Here is a 23,123-nt window from a genome sequence, read left to right as displayed (position 1 = left end):
AAGTTTCTTGAACACCTCCAAAAACTTCTCAAATTGCTTATCCAGCTTTTTCTTCTACAACCGCTTAGGAAAAGGCGGTGGAGGATAGATCTCTTTCTCCCCTGTATTACCCTCGGGAGGAGTGTGCTCAACAGTAGTCTTCCTTGGTTCCACTTCTGCTTCCTGCTGCTTTACTTTTTCTTCAGCCCCAGCTTTTTCCTCCGAAACTTGAGTTTGGTGGGGATTTGTAACCTTCACAGACCTCAAAGTGATTGCCTTCACCTGCTCCCTAGCTTCCCTCTTTCTTGGTACTTCAGTGTCACTAGGTAGTGTACCAGGTTGATGATTTAACAAGGCATTGGCAATTTGTCCAATTTGATTTTCCAAGGTCTTGATAGAAATAGCTAGGCTTTTGCACATAAGCTTCATGTCTTCTAATTCAGATTTTTCATTAGCTTGTTGTAGTTGAAGTTACTGTCTTGGTGCATTTTGCGGTTGCTGAAAACTAGGGGGTTATACTGTTTTGCTGGGTACTGCTGATAAGGCTGTTGAACCGTATTCTGAGTGTTGATCCAGCTAAAATTAGGATGATTGCAGTTGTTAGGATGATAGGTGGCTGGTACAGGTTGTTGCGATCGATGAAAGTTGCTCACGAACTGAGCTGATTCACTAGAAATAGCACACTGATCAGTCTCATGGACACCAGCACAAAGCTCATAGACACTAGTGATTTGATTAACTCCATCAGTTCAATCTCTTGGAAGGATTCTGGTATTTATTAGTATCCATCAGTTCAATTAATTCATAAGCTTCATTGTAGCTCTTAGCCCACAAGGCTCCTCCTGATGCTGTGTCGAGCATGGGTCTAGAAGTAGCACCCAATCCATTATAGAAACAGTTTATAATCATCCAATCAGGCATACCATGGTGTGGGCACTTCCTTAGCATATCCTTATATCGATCCCAAGCCTCACATAGAGATTCTCCAGTTTGCTGAGCAAGCTGAGTAAGAGCATTCCTGATTGCAGCAGTCTTCGCCATGGGGAAGAATTTAGTGAGAAACTTTTGAGCAAGATCCTCCCATGTGGTGATAGACCCTAGTGGTAGAGAATGTAAATAACACTTTGCTTTATCCCTCAGAGAGAATGGAAAGAGTCGCAGCTTGATAGCATCTTCAGTCACACCATTGAACTTGAAAGTGTCACAGATCTCGATAAAATCGCTGATGTGCATGTTGGGGTCTTCTGTAGGAGAACCCCCAAAATGAACTGAGTTCTGTATCATCTGAATTGTGCTCGACTTTATCTCAAAAGTGTTAGCCGCGATGGCTGGTTTGACGATGCTTGACTGAATATCATTGATCTTAGGCTGAGAATAGTCCATCAAAGCCTTGGGAATTTCTGCTTGATCTCCCATCACTACTAAAGCTGGTTCCTCGATTTTCTTTTCTTCTTCTACTTTTTCTTCATCCTCAAAAACTTCCCTTCGAACCACTACAGCTTCTTCCTCGGCTTGATCCAGATTTCTCTTACGAGTCTGAAAATGCGTATGCATACACGCTTACTAGAATACCTGAAATAAGATATGGAAACAGATAAGTAACAATGTCCGAGTCAATGAACCCTAACAACCACTAATGACAAACACATAAAATAAAAATTAACACCGAGTTCCCCGACAGCGGCGCCAAAAACTTGTTAGTCGCTAAACACGCGCTAAAATAAACGCAAGTATACGCGTTCACAAGTAATATAGAATATCTTCTATTTCGATCCCACAGAGAATTCGGTTTGTAATTTCAGTCGATGTATCTATGCAACAATGGTATGGTTATTATCCAATGCTAAGACGATTAACAAATTGAGATTGGTTTTAACTAAACTTAAGCTAAAAATTATAACTACGAGAATAAGAATGGTTGAATTAATATATATGACAAACATTGGATTCTAACTTCATTAAATACTTCATTCAATAGTATTTTCTTTCTTAATCTTAGCATGTAATGGTGATGACACTAATCGGATAACACGAAACTGATAAACGCCAACTTTCGTTGCACGAATACCATACTACCAGACATCCACAAAAGAGATAGAAGCTGAATAGACACTAATTATATTGAGACCCTATATATCTATAGAATTTGACAACATAACGGTTTAATGTACAAGTTATCTATCGTGATTACATAGGGCAAGTAAGATGGTTAAAATTACCTACGAATCATGCATAACAAATACATGAACCTATGCTAGCATGGCAAGTTCTAAACCCTTAAATTCACTTTTGCTTTATTAAGAATTAACACGCTATCTTATAAGTTCGCGACGCTCATAAGATGAATAAGCACAACCAATACTAGGTTATCATACAATCACCACACACTAAGGCATATAAACAAATCAACTAAAGAAATCCATAAATAAATCCGCTAGAACCCCACGATAACGATTAGCCCATGATCGGACTCATCATCAATGTGAGTTCCAATGAAAACATGGTATAATAAACTCTTTATAAATGATTAATAAATAAAGTACGAAATCCAGAGTATTAGGTTCAACAAAACAAGAAACGAGCATCCAAGATTATAACTTAAAGCAAAGATTCACAAGAATAAACTAGATCGCCTTCGCCTTTGTTGAATTGTGCTATAGGTCTCTTGTCATCTTCTTCTTCAGCTCTGTTACATCTCTCTTTGAAAAATGAGCTTTAATTATGTATATATAGCAGCCCCATACAGAGTAGAAGTCTTCTGGATCAAAATCAGAATAAAAACAGAATTGCTTTTCTCGACCTGGCGCGGGCGCGCGCTTCAACAGCGCGGACGCGCTGGGCTTCTGGATTTGGGCACGGCCGCGTGCTATCACAACGCGGGCACGCTGACGTCCTGATTAAAATTTTAACTTCTTCTTTTTTTCCTTGCTGATTTGAGCTGGTCTTCCACAAGCTTTTATTCCAACACCTTCCTAACACTAAATTAGCACCAAAACAATGCTAATTCACCTGATTACCTGGAGAATGCCTGAAAATGCAAAAACACTAGAAAACACATTAAAATACCAACAACTTGAGTAAAAATACACCAATTCAAATCTTAACGGAGCGTAATAAAGTGTCATAAATGCCACTCAACACTTGCCCTTGATCTCATGGAGAATCTTGGAGATTAGCGCATTTAGGGGGTGAATACAACCGAATCTCTATCTCGGCATCGTTCATCCGACTATCAGTTTCATTTCTTCCTTTTTTTCTAGTATCTCTTCGGTCATTCCCCGATCTTGAGATTTCATATCTTTTCGCTCGCTTCGATCGGTCATCCCTTCGGGAGTCTTTGTATCCCCCAATACTTTCCATCTTTCGGCGAATGTTCTCGGCCCTCACATATATATTATTTAGGGATTTGGGGGAAATTTTTAAAGAGATGAGCGAAGCTTTTTAACTTTGTAAGGGTCCAGCCCCGCCGTAAGGAAGCCCATTGCCTTGACTTTGTCTAGATTCATGACCATTCCAGCTTCTTCCTTAAACCGAGCCAAATAATCCCGTAACTCTTCGCTCGCCCTCTGTCGACAGTGGACCAGGGCTTCAGTGTCCTTCGCCTTTCGGCATAAGTGGGAGTAATACTTCAGAAACTTTCTCTTCAGTTGCTCATAAGACTCGACGGACCTGGGCTGGAGGGACTTGTACCACATCGAGGCCGATCCTTTCAGATAGGTCTTGAACATCTTGCAGAGCATGATGTCATTTTGCCCCATCCCAATCATCAGCAACTCATATTTTTCATAATGGTCCTCCTGGTCACACTTCCCATTAAACTCATTCATCTTTAGGAGCTGCCTTTCCTCACCTTGGGGGGTCGGTACTGTTCAATTTCTTGTGTCACAATTGGTTCTCGATCGACCCGTCTATCGCCAAAGATAGCATTTTCCAGGCGAGTGAGCCTAATTCGGGGCCCATCAGGCTCTTCATTCGAATCAGATGAAAAGTGTTGCTTTGTTCGCTTTCTTATAGAATGCGAATCAGAGTTAGACTCATCTTCTTCATCATACCCCCTATGGTCTTTCCTATGCTTGGTGGTTCTCTCCAGTTCATCAGCCTGTAGCGCTTCGCGCAGTGCTTTCTCTTATAGATCAATTTCTTCTCTCTGGAGCTACAAGGCTTTCAGTCGTAATGCATTGGCCTCTCTTTGCTTCGCTCGAGCCTCTACTTCTTTCTTAGCTTGATAATCTTTTGCCTTGCCCTTCTCCGCGGCTAACTTCTCTGCACGGATCTTTAGGAGCAAGGCTTCTTTTTTGGGAGATAGCTTGGTGACTCCATCGACATCCACCAGGGTGGACATCTGTCCTTCGTCGTGAGGAGGGAAACCAGGAGGTGGTGTTTGCTCAGAGATTATGTTTGTCATTTCCTCGATACCTCATTAGTGATTCTTGTATTCCCATAGACGGCGCTAAATGTTACGCCCGGATATTCTTCGGGATGAATGAATAGGCTTCGGCCCACTCAGGAACTGCCTTCAGCTGCCACCTAAAACGGAAGAGAATGCGAGGGATTGTCCCCCCGATTCACATCTGGTGTGAGAATGAGAATCTGGATGTAAAGTGGGTTAATGGAATACAAGAAAAGTAGAGAGTGTTTAAAATAATGAGTGTGTAATTGTCTATTTCTTACTTTCCAAGGGGTTTTATACCCGAATTTTCCATGAATGTTCATTCGTTACACCTCATTAATGGAGAGGAGGAGAAAGAGGGCGCTATGATTTCCTGATCCCAACGATTGAAGGAAAGGTGGGCCTCAGCTTGTGGCTCTCTATGGGTCTTCGGTTGATGGGCATGTTGGGCCTTCGGCCCTGTTGTATGGTCGTCTAATGGGCCTTCACTTGGTGGGCCATATTGGGCCCCTAGCCAACAAATTGTATTACTAATGGTATCCGCTCAAATAGTTGAGCAAGTTTTTTGAATTTCTAACATACTTTGAAACTGCTAGTGCATTTCCTAACGTGGATCTTTATGAAGTTTTAGCCTTAGAGGACAGGGACGTTAAACACCTAGTATTTCTTGCCCTCATCATTCGCGCAAGCACGGATAGGGTTTTCCAAATAAAATAATTGGGGTTCTAAAACTGCAAAAAAAGGTGAAAGGTGTAGTCAAGATCATGTAAAAAGAGAAATAAAACATTCGGGTGTTGAGAAAGAAGGTGTCTGGGAAATTTGGATTCGTTCTACGAAGTGTATGGGCTAGAATTTGTTTGAGTTGAGACGGTGAAGTTGATTTACTTAAGAGACATTGAAGAGAGAAGAATGATGTTTGTGAACTGGAGTACAGTTTGAGTTAGAGGAAATGTTTGGTAAAATTATAGAAAGTACCGTTTTCAGTTATCAGTTATCAGTTCAGTTTTTCTGTTTTTTCTAGTTATAATAAAACGCAATCGAGGTACATTATCACTTACTCATGTTAGGCAAGTTTCTTTTGTGCTCATTGTTCGTAATCATTGACTGTCAAGCTTCATGGTGATTAAAAGTTTTTTTAAAAATGTTTAAATCATAGCTTATGTCTCTCAAGAAAAATTCAGTAAGATGATGTTGTACAGTTTAGAAAAATTAAAAGCCTTCATATGAACATCATTATTACAAATACTAAATACTAGCCTGGGCAGAAACTGTCAATATTTCGGCCTAAAACAGATAGTATTGCTTTGCTTATTGTGTTTTCTTTTGTTTTCCAAGTGTTGCTTTTCACATTTTCCTTTTATATGATTTTAGCATCTAAGTGTTAACTTACATGTTTATGATGATATTATTTCAGACATTCAACCGAGAACACAACAACATAATTTCCGAGAATGCAATTTTGATGAAGACATTTTGTTAGGGTTTATGTATATCTTGTTTGACTGGATAAACTACTTCCATCTTATCTCAAACAAACCCTACATGATAAACCTTACTTGAACTATACAACACTTATCTTTTACTTGGTTTATCTCTTTGAAATAAACTAACATATTACTCTTTAATGACTTATTCAAATTATTTTTAAATAAAATAGTTTTAACCTTATCTATCTTATCTGTTGTTTGAAAATTAAACATGTTAGAACTTGTGCTTATAAATACAACTCGTACATTCAGATTTGAAACTAATGCTTACACGCCTTATTCTTCATCTGAAATATCACTCTTGTTCACCATTCTTCTATTGAATATTCAGTCGAGCAAGATTATAGATTGAGTTGTAATTCACATATTTATTCTTTGTAATGTGTATTCATATCAACTTATGTCGGGTTGTGGCAAGAGCTTGATTTCAAAAGAATAGCCAAGGTAGCCAGTGGACTAGGAAATAGTAGGTGTGCTACGTAGAAAGTGTGCTAGGGAAAGGTTTCTTTCAGAGCTATCTTTTGTAATCAAGGAAAATATTGTTAGTTCTTTTACTGTATTTACACTTCAGTAACTTATATTCTGCAGAGTTAATTGAGATTGTCTCATTTTCTGTCTCATTCGTAAGGGTGTGTCCCATTTACAACAGAGATTGTCCCATTTGTCTTCTCAGTTAGAATATCATATATATAGATTGTGCCTTTGAATTTCATTTGGTATCAGAGCAGGTACATTTAATTCTCTATTTAGTGTTTATTTTGCTAGCGATCCATGGTTCAATCAGACAGGTACTCGAATAATTATCCACCATTGCCCCCACGGTGCTGAAAATTACAACGACTGGAAATTCCGCATAAAAATCTTCCTCCATTGTGATGCTTTTGAATGGGATGCTGTAGAAAATGGTTTTACAGTCCCAATGAAAGATGGCAAGGCCAAGTCTCTGATAAATGGCATTTTATACCACTTAGAACATCTTAAAATGGTTTAAATTGGTGCCTTGAAATCAAGTATTTTGTGTATTTGATGCGTTTTCTAGTGTTTATGCATTTCAGGGTATTAGTTGCATTTCGGAGGAGAAATCATCAAGAACAAGCCTTGGCATGTGTTCACCATTGCGAGAGGAAAGAAAGGGGCAGATTACGGCGAAGAAACGGAGCAAACTCAGTAAAAATCCAGTAGGGTCCTGAGCGCCCGCTTGCGGCCGTGCAGGGTCGGGAAATTAAATAATTATTTTTAGACTTCTACTTCTGTTTGGCTTCCAACTTCTATGTAATCTGAGTTTTATGGGACTATTATTTAAGTAGATTTGGAGACGTTTTCACGAGAGAAGGATCGTGGTATTAAGCAAGGAGCGAAGGAGATAAGGAAGAAGACCGTTTTAGCACACAGCAACGAAGAGGAAGCATACTTTCTTGTGATTCTTATTTCGTTGTAACGTTGGATGCTAGCTTTCTTACTTTGAACCTATTTACTCTTGTGACGTACTCTGGTTTAATATAATTAGTTAGTTATTATTTTCTTGTGTTTTTTTATCATGATTTCATATGAATCCATGATGACGATAAGTGCTATTATGGGCTAATCGTGATCATGGGGTCGCAACGGATTTACCATGGAATTCTTTAGTTAATTGTTTAATACTTTAGTGTGTGATGATTGTATGATATCTAGTATTGGTTGTGCGTATTCGTCTTATGTGCGTAGCGAATATATAAGATAGGGTGTTAATCTCTTGTGAGCGATGGTGGATCTTGATATTTAGAACTTGCCATGCTAGCATAGGTTCATGTATGATGTGCATGATTAGTGGGTAACTCTAATAGTTTTATTTGCCCTGTGTAATCAAAAGGAATAACTTGTGCTTAAATCGTTGTGTTGTCAATTTCTGTAGACATATAGGAACTCAACATAATTGATGCCTATCTTAATTGTGGATGCTTGGTAGAATGGTATTAGTACAATAAAAGTTGGCTTTTATCAGTTTCGTGTTATTCGATTAATATCATCACTGTCACATGCCAAAGGTAATTACAATAACTATTGAAGGAAGTAGTAATGAAGTTGTGATCTCATGAGTGTTTTAATATTGTTAATTGAAGTGTTATTTAAGTGATAAACTAAGTAATTAATTGCAGTTAATCTTTAGTCAACAATTCTAAGTGTTAGTGTCTTAACATTGAGAAGTAATCATACATTGATGCGTGAGTTTAATTAAACAATAATTAGTCTGAGTCTCTGTGCAAACGAACTAGAAAGAATTCTATATTACTTGCGAACGCGTATACTTGCATGAATATTAGCGCGTGTTTTCGCCCTAACAAGTTTTTGGCTCCACTGCCGGGGATTCGGCGTATTTGTTTAGTTTATGTACTTACCATCATTGGTCATTAGGTCTCAGTGATTAGGACGTAGTTGTTACTTATTATTTCTGGTTGTGTTTCAGGTACTTAAGCGAGCGTTTATGCAAACTCGTTCTCGTACTCGCAAGAGGACTTTAGATACAGCTGAGGAGACAGACGAAGTTCTTGATATTCCGGAGAAGATAGATTTTGAAGATTCGGATTCAGGAACTGAGCAGAAAGAACCAGTAATCATGGGTGATTGTATTGTTCAGGCTGATCCAGCTCTTATGGACTTTTCTCGGCCAAAAATTGATGACATTCAGTCAAGCATTCTTCATCCGGCTATTCAAGCTAACACCTTTGAAATCAAGTCGGGCACTATTCAGATGGTGCAGAATTCTGTTTCTTTTGGAGGAGCTGCGACTGAAGACCCCAACATGCACATAAGGAATTTTGTCGAGATCTGCAGCACTTTTAAGTATAATGGCATGACTAATGAGGCTATCAAGCTGAGGCTTTTCCCATTCTCACTGAGGGACAAAGCTAAGGACTGGTTACATTCTGAACCAGCTGGGTCCATCACTACTTGGCAAGATCTTGCACAAAAATTTCTGGTGAAGTTTTATCCGATGGCAAAGACTGCTGCTATGAGGAGTGCTCTTACTCAGTTTGCGCAGCAACCTACAGAATTGATGTACGAAGCTTGGGAACGCTACAAGGAAATATTGAGGAAGTGTCCACATCATGGAATGCCCGATTGGATGGTGATCACTGGTTTCTATAATGGTTTGGGGGCCCAATCTCGGCCCATGCTCGATGCAGCAGTTGGAAGCGCCTTATGGGCTAAAAGCGATACTGAGGCTTATAATCTTATCGAGACTATGGATGCAAATGAGCATCAAACCCCAACTCAGAGGATGATGCCTGGGAAGATAGCAAGTATTCTGGAAGTCGATATAGCCACCGCTATTGCAGCGCAGCTCCAAGCGCTGTCAATGAAGGTTGATTCTCTAGCTACATATGGAGTTAATCAAATAGCTATGGTTTGTGAGCTTTGTGCAGGTTCTCATGCTACGAATCAGTGTTTTCTTGTCAACGAATCTGTTCAGTATGTGAATAATTATCAGCGACAGCAGCCGCCTGTGCTAGCTACTTATCATCCTAATAACAGAAATCATCCAAATTTCAGTTGGGGTAATAATCAGAATGCTATTCAGCCACCATATTAGCAAGGTGTGAGTAAACAGTTTAACCCACCTGGATTCCAGCAACCACAGCAGTATGCTCAAAGGCAATCATACCCTCAACAGGGAAGTGCAGCTGCACCTACTAGTGCTGATTTTGATGAACTTAAGCTGTTATGCAAGAGTCAGGCGGTTGCTATCAAGACCTTAGAAAATCAAATCGGTCAAATAGCCAATACAGTGCTAAATCATCAACCTGGCACACTCCCCAGTGACACGGAAGTACCAGGCAGAAAGGAAGCTAAAGAGCAAGTCAAGGCTATTACCTTAAGGTCTGGGAAAGTTGCTGATGCTGAAAAGGCAAAAGAAGGAGAAGCTGAAATTAGAGATGAAGAAGCTAAGCAAAAGGAGAAAACGGCGGAACCAAGGAAGACTACTATTGAACACACTCTGCCTGAGGGTAATACAGGGGAGAAACAGCTCTATCCTCCACCACCTTTTCCTAAGAGATTGCAGCAACAAAAGCTGGATAGACAGTTTGGTAAGTTTCTGGAGGTGTTCAAGAAACTTCACATCAATATACCTTTCGCTGAGGCTCTGGAGAAAATGCTTAGTTATGCGAAGTTTATGAAGAGTATTCTTTCAAGGAAGGTGAAACTGGATGACCTTGAGACCGTTGCTCTCACGGAAGAATGCAGCGCTGTTCTGCAGCAAAAGTTACCTCCAAAGCTTAAAGATCCAGGTAGCTTCACCATTCCTTGCACCATTGGCAAGTTGACTTTTGACAAGTGCCTTTGTGATTTGGGAGCAAGCATCAATCTGATGCCGTTTTCGATCTTTAAAAAGTTGGATTTGCCTGATCCAAAACCCACATACATGTCTCTATAATTGGCTGATCGTTCTATTACTTACCCAAGGGGCATAGTGCAGGATGTGCTAGTCAAGGTGGATAAGCTCTTCTTTCCTGCAGATTTTGTTATTCTGGATTTTGAGGAAGATAAGAAGATTCCAATAATCTTGGGAAGACCTTTCTTGGCTACTGGTCGTACCTTGATAGATGTGTAGAAAGGTGAACTTACTATGCGGGTACAAGATCATGATGTGACCTTCAACGTGTTCAAGGCAATGAAATTCCCTACAGAAGATGAGGAGTGCTTAAAAGTGGATGTGATTGATTCCAGCGGTTACTTCAGAACTCGATCGCATGCTAATGTCTGATGCTTTGGAAAAGGCCTTAGTGGGGGATTTTGACAGTGATGATGAAGATGGCAATGAGCAATTACAATATCTAAATGCTTCTCCCTGGAAGCGAAAGCTGGACATGCCGTTTGAATCTCTTGGTACTTCTGACCTCAAGAATGCTGAAGGAAAGCTCAAACCATCAATTGAAGAAGCACGTACCTTGGAGCTCAAGCCATTACCTGAACACTTGAGGTATGCTTTTTTAGGTGATGTATCTACTTTACCTGTTATTATTGCATCTGACCTTTCAGGTAGTGAGGAAGACAAACTTTTAAGGATTTTGAGAGAATTCAAATCAGCTATTGGATGGACCATAGCAGATATCAAGGGGATCAGCCCTTCATATTGTATGCATAAAATTCTGCTAGAGGAAGGTAGTAAGCCGACTGTTGAACAACAGCGCAGACTTAATCCTATCATGAAGGAGGTGGTGAAGAAAGAAATTCTGAAATGGCTCGATGCAGGCATCATTTATCCTATTTCTGACAGTTCTTGGGTGAGCCCCGTACAATGTGTGCCTAAGAAAGGAGGTATCACTGTGGTAGCAAATGAGAAGAATGAGCTCATCCCCACTCGAACAGTTACAGGATGGAGAGTATGCATGGATTATCGAAAGTTGAACAAAGCCACGAGGAAGGATCACTTCCCTCTTCCATTCATTGATCAGATGCTTGACAGGTTGGCTGGTCATGAGTATTATTGTCTTCTGGATGGCTATTCAGGGTATAATCAGATTTGTATTGCACCAGAGGATCAGGAAAAGACTACCTTTACTTGTCCATTTGGCACGTTTGCTTTTCGCAGAGTTTCGTTTGGGTTATGTGGCGCCCCGGCCACTTTTCAGAGATGTATGATGGCTATATTCTCTAACATGATTGGAAATAATGTCGAGGTGTTCATGGACGACTTCTCCGTCTTTGGACATTCGTATGATGAATGTTTGAATAATCTTCGTGTCGTACTCAAAAGGTGCGTGGAAACTAATTTGGTGCTTAATTGGGAGAAATGTCATTTTATGGTGCGTGAAGGCATTATTCTTGGGCATAAGGTCTCTAGCAAGGGTCTGGAGGTGGACAAGGCCAAGGTGGGAGTCATCAAAAATCTTCCACCACCTATTTCTGTGAAAGGAATCCGTAGTTTTCTTGGTCATGCGGGTTTTTATCGGCGATTCATCAAGGACTTTTCGAAGATATCTAAGCCGTTGTGCAATTTGCTTGAGAAAGATGTGTCTTTAAAATTTGATGATGAATGTTTGGCGGCATTCGAGACTCTCAAGAAGAGTTTGATTACTGCACCAGTTATTACAGCACCATATTGGACAAAGCCGTTTGAGATGATGTGTGATGCGAGTGATTATGCGGTGGGTGCAGTTCTGGGGCAGCGCAAGAATAATCTCTTTCATGTGGTCTACTATGCGAGTAAGACCTTAAATGGGGCCCAAATGAACTACACCACTACGGAGAAGGAGCTCTTGGCTATAGTCTTTGGTTTCGAGAAATTTCGATCTTATCTGCTTGGGACTAAAGTGACAGTATTCACTGATCATGCGACCATTCGCTATTTGGTTTCCAAGAAGGATTCGAAGCCGAGACTCATTCGTTGGGTGCTCTTACTTCAGGAATTTGAGTTAGAGATCAAGGATTGAAAAGGTACTGAGAATCAAGTAGCTGACCATCTCTCTAGGTTGGAGAATCCCGAGTCTACTTCACAAGATAGGACATTAATCAATGAATCTTTTCCGGATGAGCAGTTGTTCGCAGTTCAGGAGGAAGAGCCATGGTTTGCAGATATTGTAAACTATCTTGTCAGCAATATAATGCCTCCTAATTTAACCTCAGCTCAAAAGAAGAAGTTTCTGCATGAGGTGAAGTGGTATATGTTGGATGAACCATATTTGTTTAGATAGGGAGCTGACCGGATCATCAAGAGATGTATCCCGTTCTGTGAGACGGAGGGGATATTACGAGACTGCCACTCCACAGTTTATGGTGGACACTATGGTGGTGAGAAGACGGCAGCTCGTATTTTGCAAGCAGGTTTTTTCTGGCCTACTTTGTTTAAGGATGCTCATTAGTTTGTTTTAAGGTGTGATCGTTCCTAAAGAGTGGGAAATTTGACGAGAAAGGATGAGATGCCGTTAAACGTGATGCTTGAAGTCGAGGTCTTTGATGTTTGGGGAATCGATTTCATGGGGCCTTTTGTCTCATCCTGCAATAATCAGTACATCTTGCTGGCAGTCGATTATGTCTCAAAATGGGTAGAAGTCAAAGCTCTACCGACAAATGATGCAAAGGCAGTGCTGAATTTTCTTCATAAGCAGATTTTCACAAGGTTTGGAACACCTCGGGTAATCATAAGTGATGAAGGGTCGCATTTCTGCAACCGTAAGTTCACTTCTATGATGCAGCGTTATAATGTGAATCATCGAGTTGCTACTGCTTATCATCCGCAGACAAATGGTCAAGCAGAAGTGTCTAACAGAGAGATCACGCGTATTCTAGAGAAGGTGGTATGTCCGTCAAGGAAGGATTGGTCCTTAAAGCTCGATAAAGCTGTTTGGGCTTATAGAACAGCATACAAAACTCCACTTGGTATGTCCCCGTTTCAGTTGGTGTACGGTAAGGGATGTTATTTACCTACGGAGCTTGAGCATAAGGCCTACTGGGCATTGAAAAAGTTGAACGTGGATTTAGATGTAGCTGGTAAGAAAAGAATGCTTCAGCTTAATGAACTTGATGAATTTCAACTTCAAGCGTACGAGAATAACAAAATGTACAAGGAAAAGGTGAAGAGGTGGCACGATAGGAAGCTACATCCTAAGTTATTCGTGCCGGGGAAACAAGTTCTCTTATTCAACTCTCGTCTCCGACTTTTTCCTGGGAAGTTGAAATCAAGGTGGTCTGGACCTTTTATTGTCAAAACTGTGTTTCCACATGAAGCGGTGGAAATTTTTGAGAATGATCCGGACCAAGCATTCAAGGTTAATGGTCAGCGTTTGAAGCACTACTATGGGGACATGGCAAACCGAGAAGTGGTTAGTGCCATTTTATTGACTACTTGAGAAAGGTACGCAACGTCAAGCTAATGATGAAAAAGAAGCGCTGCGTGGGAGGCAACCCATGATTTGTTGTTACAGGAACCCTTAGATGTTAATAACCTATCCAAAAACACAAAAAAATTAGAAAAACGGGACTGAAAAATTCTTTTTCCAGTAACCCCCTGAGCGGTCGATCAGAGCGCCCGCTCAGCTTTGCTGATCGACCGCTCAGGGGTCGGATGCCAGAATTTTTTTTTATAGTTCATAAAAATACAAAAAAAAATCAGAAAATTTAAAAACCTAACACAGCCCATAAACCCACGAATTCTTTTCCTATTACCCCATAATTTTATCCCTCAACCCCACTCCTAATCTAATCTAACCTAATCCACACCCTATATATACATACACCTATCCTACATATCTCCCACAAAACTTCTACACTCAAACTCTCTCCCACACACAAAAACTCAGTTCTTAAACACTTTTATTCAAGATTCAATGGCACCCAAGAGAGCACGAACTATTGATAGCAGCAGCATAGTCCCTACTGCTGATTCATCGAGGGATACTGCTGCAAGGCCTCGATTGAAGACAGAGCTGCGGAGGAGGAGTACAGTAGGCTTTTGGGGAAGCCGATTCTGAAGGAGAGAGGGTTTTTACCATTGGGGAGGGATGGTGAGTTGCTACCTATGATTGCAGAGAAGGGGTGGATAGCTTTTTGTGAGTCGCCCGAAGCAGTGCCGATGAGCATGGTTCGCGAATTCTATGCGAACGCGAAGGCCGAGAAGAATGGGTTTTCTGTGGTCCGAGGGCTGACGGTTGATTATAACCCGGCGGAGATTCGCCGTGTGATTGGGCAGCGAGAGAGGAAGCCCGAGGAGGAAAACTGGAATGAGAAGACTGCTGAGGATTTCGACTTGGATTTGATTTGTGCTACTCTCTATAGGTCGGGCACAGTTTGGACCTTCAAGACCGGCACTAATGAGTATCGTCACTTTCCGGCGACCGCTATGAACAGGTATGCCCGTGCATGGAATGCATTTATTTGTGCTAATATTTTTCCTTCTTCGCATGCACACGAGGTCACATTTAAGAGAGCACGGTTGTTGTGGGGAATTCTTAATGAGGAGTACTATGTGGACCTTGGTGAGTTTATCTACCAAGGAATTCTGAAGTTTTTGAAGGGAGCTAAGCATATGAACATCCCTTATGCATCCACGGTCACGAAGCTTTGCCGAGCAGTGGGAGTGAACTGGCCGGCTCATGAGCAGTTGCAGTTGCCGGCCGCTCTAATTGATTCTGGGACTCTGAATGGGATGCAGGAGTGGACCGGTGGTGAGCCCGAGGAGCATGGGCTGGGTTATCGTCTTCCAGGAGGGCGTCCAACATGAGGTGCTGGGATGGCTGATACCCAGTATAGGAGGCTTTCACGGAGGATGGATACCATGTACGAGACACAGAGCAGGTTTACTCAGGAGCTCACCCTTGCATTAGGGACTGCTTTTCGGGGCCTTGGAGCTGATATCCAGTGGCCAGTTTTTGGTGAGGACTCTGCATACCCGCTGCCTGATACTCCACCCACTGAGGGTGATGATGATGATGACTCCGAGTAGGTATACCCTGTGTTCCTTTCTACTACCTTCACTGGGGACAGTGAAGATTTTAAGTTTGGGGGTGGTAGTTAAAGGAATATTTTGTGTGTGTCATATAGCTGCATATTCATGATAGTTTAGTTCATATAGTTGCATAATTTGTGCCATATAGTTTTTTTTTATTTTATTTATAGCTTTATTTGTTTATCATGTCATGTAGCTCATGCATATGCCATGATCCCTTTTGCGATGATTTATCGACTAATTTGTGATGTTGATGCGAGTGTAGTGATAGCATTAAAGTGATATTGAGTCGTGTAGGTTGATATGCATGCTAGAAGCACTTGTATTTTCACTAAGTCTTAGAGAATGCTTAAGGGCTAGATTGTTGTTATGATCTGATTGTGTTCGAGGTTAATCTATTTATTATGCTTAGAATTCGATAATAGGTTCTTAAGTGATAAAGGCATGAAAAAAAAATGGAGTAAAAATTGGAATTTGTTGCTAGTTGTGGCTAGGCGTCAAATGGCTAGTAGCCGGCTCGCATGTTATGCGAGTAGTCTAGGGTTGAGCAAGATGGAGCGAAACGCACTTGCTCAGAAATTTTGAAAAAAAAATTTGTGTTTATGCATAATTGATCACGAGTGGGCTCTTTGGTATTCGAGTTATTAAGTTCTTAGGGGACTTTATGCCTAGTGACCTAAGGCTTTTAGAGTCTGGGATCCGCTAACCTAACGCTCACTACATGGATACCATTGTATAAGTCTTTTGTGGACCTCACTCATTGCACGGTCAAATAAGCATTGTTGTCGTGAATAGAAAACATGATTCCGTAATAAGCTCCAGAATTCTTGTAGTGTTATATGTCACTTTGTGCCTAGAATTTTTATTCTTTGTATAGTCATGTGATTGCCTTGATGATAGTTGAGTCATAATAACTGGTCTAGTTCTGAAGCATATCTGTTAAGCATCTGCACACACCACGTTTCTGGCTGTATGTTCGTTTGCATGAGTTTATTGATCTTTAGTCGCATAACTGCATTTGTTGAGATGTTGCAATTTGGTTGGTTTGTTCGTAGTAAGGGGGATCGCTGCATTTCATATAGATTGCATTCATGCATGTTTTTATTTATTTTTGAGTCTGTGACGCTTGAGGACAAGCATTGATTTAAGTTTGGGGGTGTGATAAGTGGCATTTTATACCACTTAGAACATCTTAAAATGGTTTAAATTGGTGCCTTGAAATCAAGTATTTTGTGTATTTGATGCATTTTTCTAGTGTTTATGCATTTCAGGGTATTAGTTGCATTTCGGAGGAGTAATCATCAAGAATAAGCCTTGGCATGTGTTCACCATTGCGAGAGGAAAGAAAGGGGCAGATTACGTCGAAGAAACGGAGCAAACTCAGGAAAAATCCAGTAGGGTCCTGAGCGCCCGCTCAGCTATGCTGAGCGGCCGCGCAGAAAGCTGAGCGCCCGCTCAGCTATGCTGAGCGGCCGCGCAGGGTCGGGAAATTAAATAATTATTTTTAGACTTCTACTTCTGTTTGGCTTCCAACTTCTATGTAATCTGAGTTTTATGGGACTATTATTTAAGTAGATTTGGAGACATTTTCACGAGAGAAGGATCATGGTATTAAGCAAGGAGCGAAGGAGATAAGGAAGAAGACCGTTTTAGCACACAACAACGAAGAGGAAACATACTTTCTTGTGATTCTTATTTTGTTGTAACGTTGGATGCTAGCTTTCTTACTTTGAACCTATTTACTCTTGTGATGTACTCTGGTTTAATATAATTAGTTAGTTATTATTTTCTTGTGTTTGTTTATCATGATTTCATATGAACTCATGATGACGATAAGTGCTATTATGGGCTAATCGTGATCATGGGGTCGCAACGGATTTACCATGGAATTCTTTAGTTAATTGTTTAATACTTTAGTGTGTGATGATTGTATGATATCTAGTATTGGTTATGCGTATTTGTCTTATGTGCGTCGCGAACATATAAGATAGGGTGTTAATCTCTTGTGAGCGATGGTGGATCTTGAGATTTAGAACTTGTCATGCTAGCATAGGTTCATATATGATGTGCATGATTAGTGGGTAACTCTAACAGTTTAATTTGCCCTGTGTAATCAAAAGGAATAACTTGTGCTTAAATCGTTGTGTTGTCAATTTCTGTAGACATATAGGAACTCAACATAATTGATGCCTATTCAACTTCTATCTTAATTGTGGATGCTTGGTAGAATGGTATTAGTACAATGAAAGTTGGCTTTTATCAGTTTCGTGTTATTCGATTAATATCATCACTGTCACATGCTAAAGGTAATTACAATAACTATTGAAGGAAGTAGTAATGAAGTTGTGATCTCATGAGTGTTTTAATATTGTTAATTGAAGTGTTATTTAAGTGATAAACTAAGTAATTAATTGCAGTTAATATTTAGTCAACAATTCTAAGTGTTAGTGTCTTAACATTGAGAAGTAATCATACATTGATGCGTGAGTTTAATTAAATAATAATTTGTCTGAGTCTCTGTGGGAACGAACTAGAAAGAATTCTATATTACTTGCGAACGTGTATACTTGCGTGAATATTAGCATGTGTTTTCGCCCTAACAGTCTCTCAAAGAACTCTCTCCTGAAGAACTCAGTGCTGTGAATTCTAATGCTAAAGCTATGAGTTCACTTCTGAATGGAATGGTGGCTACTGAGTTGCGTAAAGTATCAGCTTGTACCACGGCTAAACAAATCTGGGATACTATCAAAGTCGTTCATAAAGGTACATCCAAGGTACGTGAAGTCAAACTTAGTATGCTAATGAGTGATTATGAAGGTTTCAGGTTGGAAAGAGTTAAAAGTGTCAAAGATGCTCAAGGAAGGTTCTTAACCTTGATGAATTCTATATCACTTATGGAAAGGACTATTCCACAATTCGAAATCAGTCAGAAAATTCGCAGGGCTATGCCAAAGAAATTTGTTCATAAGGTCACCATACTGCAGGATTCGACTCTTCTTTCAACTATGGACACTCTTATACTCTATAGTGAATTGGAAGCATTCGAGAATCAGCTTCGCAAATATGATGAAAAAGATGATGTTCCTCGGAAAAAGACTCTTGCACTTAATGCAGATACAGATGAATCTCCTAATGATTATGACGAGGAAATTACACTCTTGACCAAGAAGTTTAACAAATTTATTGTCAAAAGGAATGTATCAAAAAGGCCTATGATATCTCAGTTTCCAAAGAAGGATTTTAAATCTAATCCTAGAAAAGATAATAAGGCTAATTCGAGCAAGGACACATGCTTCGAATATGGGGAAAGGGGGCATTTCAAAAAGGACTGCTACAAGCTCAAGAACAAGAAGAAAGCATTACTTTCATGGAGTGATGATGATTCTGATGTTGAGATCGATTCATATGATGAAATTGCTCAACTTTGTTTTGCTGGACTCGAGGATAGCTCCAGTGACAATGATGAGGTACAAAATGTTAAATATAATATAAACTCAAATGTATCTCCAACAAGGTGGAACCTTGCTTGTCATGTCATCTTGGTAAATAGGTGAAAACATCTTTTATTGCTAAGAATCGAGTATCAACTACTGATCCTTTGCAATTACTCCATCTTGAACTTTTTGGTCCTGAACGATATGTATGTCTTGGAGGTAAAAACTATGCTTTTGTTATAGTCGATGATTAATGGCATTTTACTTGGATATTATTTCTACGTACTAAGGATGATGCTTTTGTTGAGTTTAAAGATCTCATTAATAATCTTTAGACTATGTATTCTTTTAAGCTTAAAACTATTTGTAGCGATCATGGAGGTGAATTCGAAAAAGACTTCATAACCTTTTGAAAATCAAGAGGGATTACTCATGAATTCTCAGCTCCTTGTACTCCTCAAAAGAACGGAGTTGTTGAGTTCAAGAACAGAACGCTACAGAAAACAACTAGAACTCTACTTCATGAGAGTAAGCTTCCTCGTAAATTTTGGGCTGAAGCAGTACATACTTCTTGTTATGTTCTAAATAGAGTACTTATTCGTCATATATTACTCAAAACTCCTTATTAATACTTAAGAAAAGACTCCTAACATCAGTTATTTTCGGGTATTCGGTTTAAAATGTTTTATTTTAGATACTCAAAATAATCGAGGCAAGTTCGATCCAAGATCCACGGAAGAAATTTCTTGGGGTATTCTACTACAAGAAAGGTTTATCGTGTTAATAATTCTATCAAGCACAAAGTAGAATAATCTATCAATATTTTCTTCAATGAATCTACTAGTAATATTTCTCAAATTGAAGAAGATACTACTGATCAACCGTCTTATTCTCAAATGAGACAGCCTCCTTCTCAAAAGAGTCACTCTCATTCAGACAAGTCAAGCAGTCAAGATTCTCCAAGTTCGTCTCGATCTTCTGGTGATTCACCTGATTCCCCTCAAGATTGAGATAATTCTTCTGGTTCCCCAAAGACTTCTGATAATCTCTCAAGTGAATTCACTGCTTCTCCATCGGATAAATCTTCACAAGCGGAAATGAGATAGTCTCTTTTGAATGAGACATCTCATATTCATTTCCAGGAAGATAATTTTAATGAAGAAAAAATGAGTAATATTCATCTTTCAAAGTCTTCCAGAACTGTGAAGAATCATCCTTTAGATAATCTCCTTACTAATTTAGATCAAGGAATCTCAACTCAAAGCAGGCTTCACAATTTATGTGTTTTCTATGCCTTTGTTGCTGATTTCGAACCCAGGAATGCTCAAGAAGCTGTTGCAGATGAATATTGGTTTGTTGCAATACAGGAAGAACTGAATCAGTTCGAACGTTGTGATGTTTGGGAACTCGTCCCACCTCCTAAAGATGCTAAAGTCATTGGTACTCGTTGGGTTTTCAAGAATAAAAAGGATAAAGATGGCAACATTATTCGCAACAAAGCTCGATTGGTCGCACAATTATATAATCAACAAGAAGGATCGATTATGACGAGACTTATGCTCCAGTAGCTCGTTTGGAAGCAATTCACATTCTAATGGGTTTTGTAGTTCACAAGAAGTTCAAGCTTTATTAAATGGACGACAAGAGCGCTTTCCTAAATGGTTAACTCAAGAAAGAAGTATACGTCAAGCATCATCCAGGTTTTATTCATGAAAAGTATCATAACTATGTTACATGCTCAAGAAATCTGTTTATGGATTGAGATAGTCCCCTCGATGTTGGTACGAGCGTCTCAGTCAGTTTCTTGTAAATAATGGTTTTACTCGTGGTACACTCGATCCTACTCTCTTTATTTTTCAAAAATCTGATCATTTTCTTTTATTACAAGTTTATGTAGATGATATTTTGTTTGGATCTACTAATGAATCTTTATGTAAATGGTTTTCTAACTACATGCATAAGGAATTTGATATGAGTTTAATACGTGAACTACAGTACTTTCTAGGATTGCAAATTATTCAGTCCACTGCAGGAATTTTTATTCACGAAGGCAAATATATTAATGATCTACTCAAAATATTTGCTCTTGTACATGTTACTCCAAAGGCTACACCTATGAGCACTTTAGTTAAGCTCACTAAAGATGAACAAGGTACACCTGTAGATGTCACTAAATTTCGAGGTATGATCAGATCATTTTTGTATATAACTGCCTCTCGTCCAGATATTATGTATAGTGTATGCTTGTGTGCTCGTTTTCAGTCTAAACCTAAAGAATCTCATTTGAATGCCATTAAACATATTTTTAAATATTTAAAGGTACGAGTGATTTGGGATTATTTTATCAAAGCTCCTCTTCCTTTGATTTAATCGATTTTTCAGATGCTGACTATGCAGGGTCACAGGTTGATATAAAAAGCACAAGTGGTGCTTGTGAATTTTTAGGTGATTGTTTGGATCCATGGCATAGTAAAAAGCAAATATTCGTAGCTCTTTCTACTGCAGAAGGAGAATATGTAGCAGCTTATAGTTGCTGTGCTCAGATATTATGGATGCAACAAACATTGCAGGATTTTGGTATTTCTTACTCAAATATTCCTATTTATTGTGATAATACCTCTGCAATTAATATTTCTAAAAATCTTTGGCAAAAAAAAAATATTTCTAAAAATCCTGTCATGCATTCTCGTACTAAACATACTGATGTTCGTCGGCATTTTCTACGAGATAATGTTTTCAAGGGTAATATTGAGCCTTTTTATATATCTACCGAGAGACATCATGTAGACATATTTACTAAACCATTGGCTGAAGATCGTTTTTGTATAATACGTCGTGAATTAGGTATGTGTTCCTTGTAATATTTTTGTATTAATTCCGTGTATTATCGTTTGTTTGTTACTTATTTTTATCTATTTTATTATTTTCTTTCTTTTCATTTTGTTCGGGTATATTTTCTGGTTGCGTGTTTTTATTTATTTTCTTTTGTGTGTTTTACCGCGTGGTATGCGAAGAGATTGTGTATATCTCTTGATCTGACCTATCTTTACTGAACTCCTCATTTCTCGTGCATGAGTTTATTTCTTATGTACTATCTCTTCAACTTCTGTTCCACTTATTTTTCTTTTCTTTAAATATATCAATTATCTCTATTCCTTTCCTTTTTCATCTTCTCCAAACTCTACATCTCATTCAATCCTAATTCTTTTTAACCCTATTTCATTTTTATTTTCTCCTCATCCAATGGCTCGCCAAAATACACACAATACTCATTCTCGATCGGCTGCTCCCAGGCCATCGACTGTTCATACTTCAAGTTCTAAACGTCGTCGTGTTTCAAAAGCATAATCCGAAGTTTTGAGTCATGCATCACATGAATCCTCACCGGTGCATGCCACCCATGGCCCAATTCTCAAGGAACGTCTCTGTGATGTTGGGCTTCTGGATCGTATTGGTGTGGCTGATTTATTTAAGGTTCAAGGTTGTGAATCTCTGTTATCTCCATCAGATGTCGTTTATCTAGAACTAGTCCGTAAGTTTTATGCGAATTTTCGTTTGTTGCAAGAAGATTTGGTGTTCTCCGACATTCGAGGTACCCCGATTATTTTCAAGGCGGATATGTTAGCTTGTATTGGTGAATTATCTGACAAAGGCGTGTGTCCTTTTACCACTCATCAGTCATTTCTCGATATTCGCGGTCTACAGTATAAAGAGCAGCTCAAGACAATAGTTGGTGATAATTTTGTTGATACTTCGGACAAACCTTCGATGCCGACTTAACTCCTCTTTCTTTGTTTCTATTTAAACTGTTCCATGCAAATGTGTTGCCTAGGAAGAGTGGTAGGGATAGAGTTACCTTTTAGGATTCGGTGTTATTGTCTGTGTTTATTAAAAAAGTTTCTTGTGATATTGCGTCATTGGTCATTAGGAATATGAGTCATTGTTTGACTCATGAGTCCATGCATCTACCATACCCTGCCATGTTAACCAAAATTTTTTAGTATTTTTGTGTTTCATTTGATTTGGTGAAAATTGAAAAGTTTTCGGTTGTCTTTGATTTGTCTCTGTTGTCGGCTAATAACATTGTTGTTACTGAGTCGAATGATATTGTTTTTGATGATTCCCATAGGACTTTTGGTGGTATTCCAAAGTCACCAAATTATGCTTCTGGCCTATTTGATCAAAATACCAATTCAGTTTTGAACTCTCTTTTGGCCAAACTTAATGAAAATTCTGAGGCCTTAGCTTTTTTGAACCAGCACTTTGCTTCTGTTGAGTCTTTAGGTTCCCTCACCTCTCAGGTCAGTATGATGCGTGCATCATATGAGTTGTTCAATAAGACTGTGGATTTTGAGTTTGGTATATTGCAAGAGGGTATGTGTTCGACTTCAAAGCATGGGAGAAGG

General features: G+C 39.3%; 1 protein-coding gene and 2 non-coding genes across 3 annotated transcripts; 1 reads left to right on the top strand and 2 right to left on the bottom strand.

Moving 5' to 3' along the window:
* The first annotated feature begins 898 nt into the window (after window positions 1-898).
* On the top strand, window positions 899-1,005 carry LOC141681971 (small nucleolar RNA R71). Its single transcript, XR_012559381.1, has one exon. It is a non-coding gene; the product is annotated as a small nucleolar RNA R71 (small nucleolar RNA).
* A 2,393-nt stretch (window positions 1,006-3,398) lies between these two features.
* On the bottom strand, window positions 3,399-3,806 carry LOC141712905 (uncharacterized). The gene has a single exon (XM_074516035.1). The coding sequence runs from the start codon at window positions 3,804-3,806 to the stop codon at window positions 3,399-3,401; it is 408 nt and encodes a 135-aa protein (XP_074372136.1).
* A 5,039-nt stretch (window positions 3,807-8,845) lies between these two features.
* Window positions 8,846-8,952, bottom strand: LOC141683385 (small nucleolar RNA R71). Its single transcript, XR_012560253.1, has one exon. It is a non-coding gene; the product is annotated as a small nucleolar RNA R71 (small nucleolar RNA).
* Between the last annotated feature and the right edge of the window lie 14,171 nt (window positions 8,953-23,123).

The sequence above is a fragment of the Apium graveolens genome, chromosome 1, assembly GCF_009905375.1.
Source record: "Apium graveolens cultivar Ventura chromosome 1, ASM990537v1, whole genome shotgun sequence".
Taxonomy (NCBI): domain Eukaryota; kingdom Viridiplantae; phylum Streptophyta; class Magnoliopsida; order Apiales; family Apiaceae; genus Apium; species Apium graveolens.
The sequence above is the reverse complement of the archived record's forward strand: the minus strand, read 5'-3'. Positions and strand labels throughout refer to the sequence as shown.

Excerpts from the sequence above, each read along its gene's own strand:
- LOC141712905 (XM_074516035.1), bottom strand. The coding sequence starts at position 3,806 with ATGAATGAGTTTAATGGGAAGTGTGACCAGGAGGACCATTATGAAAAA.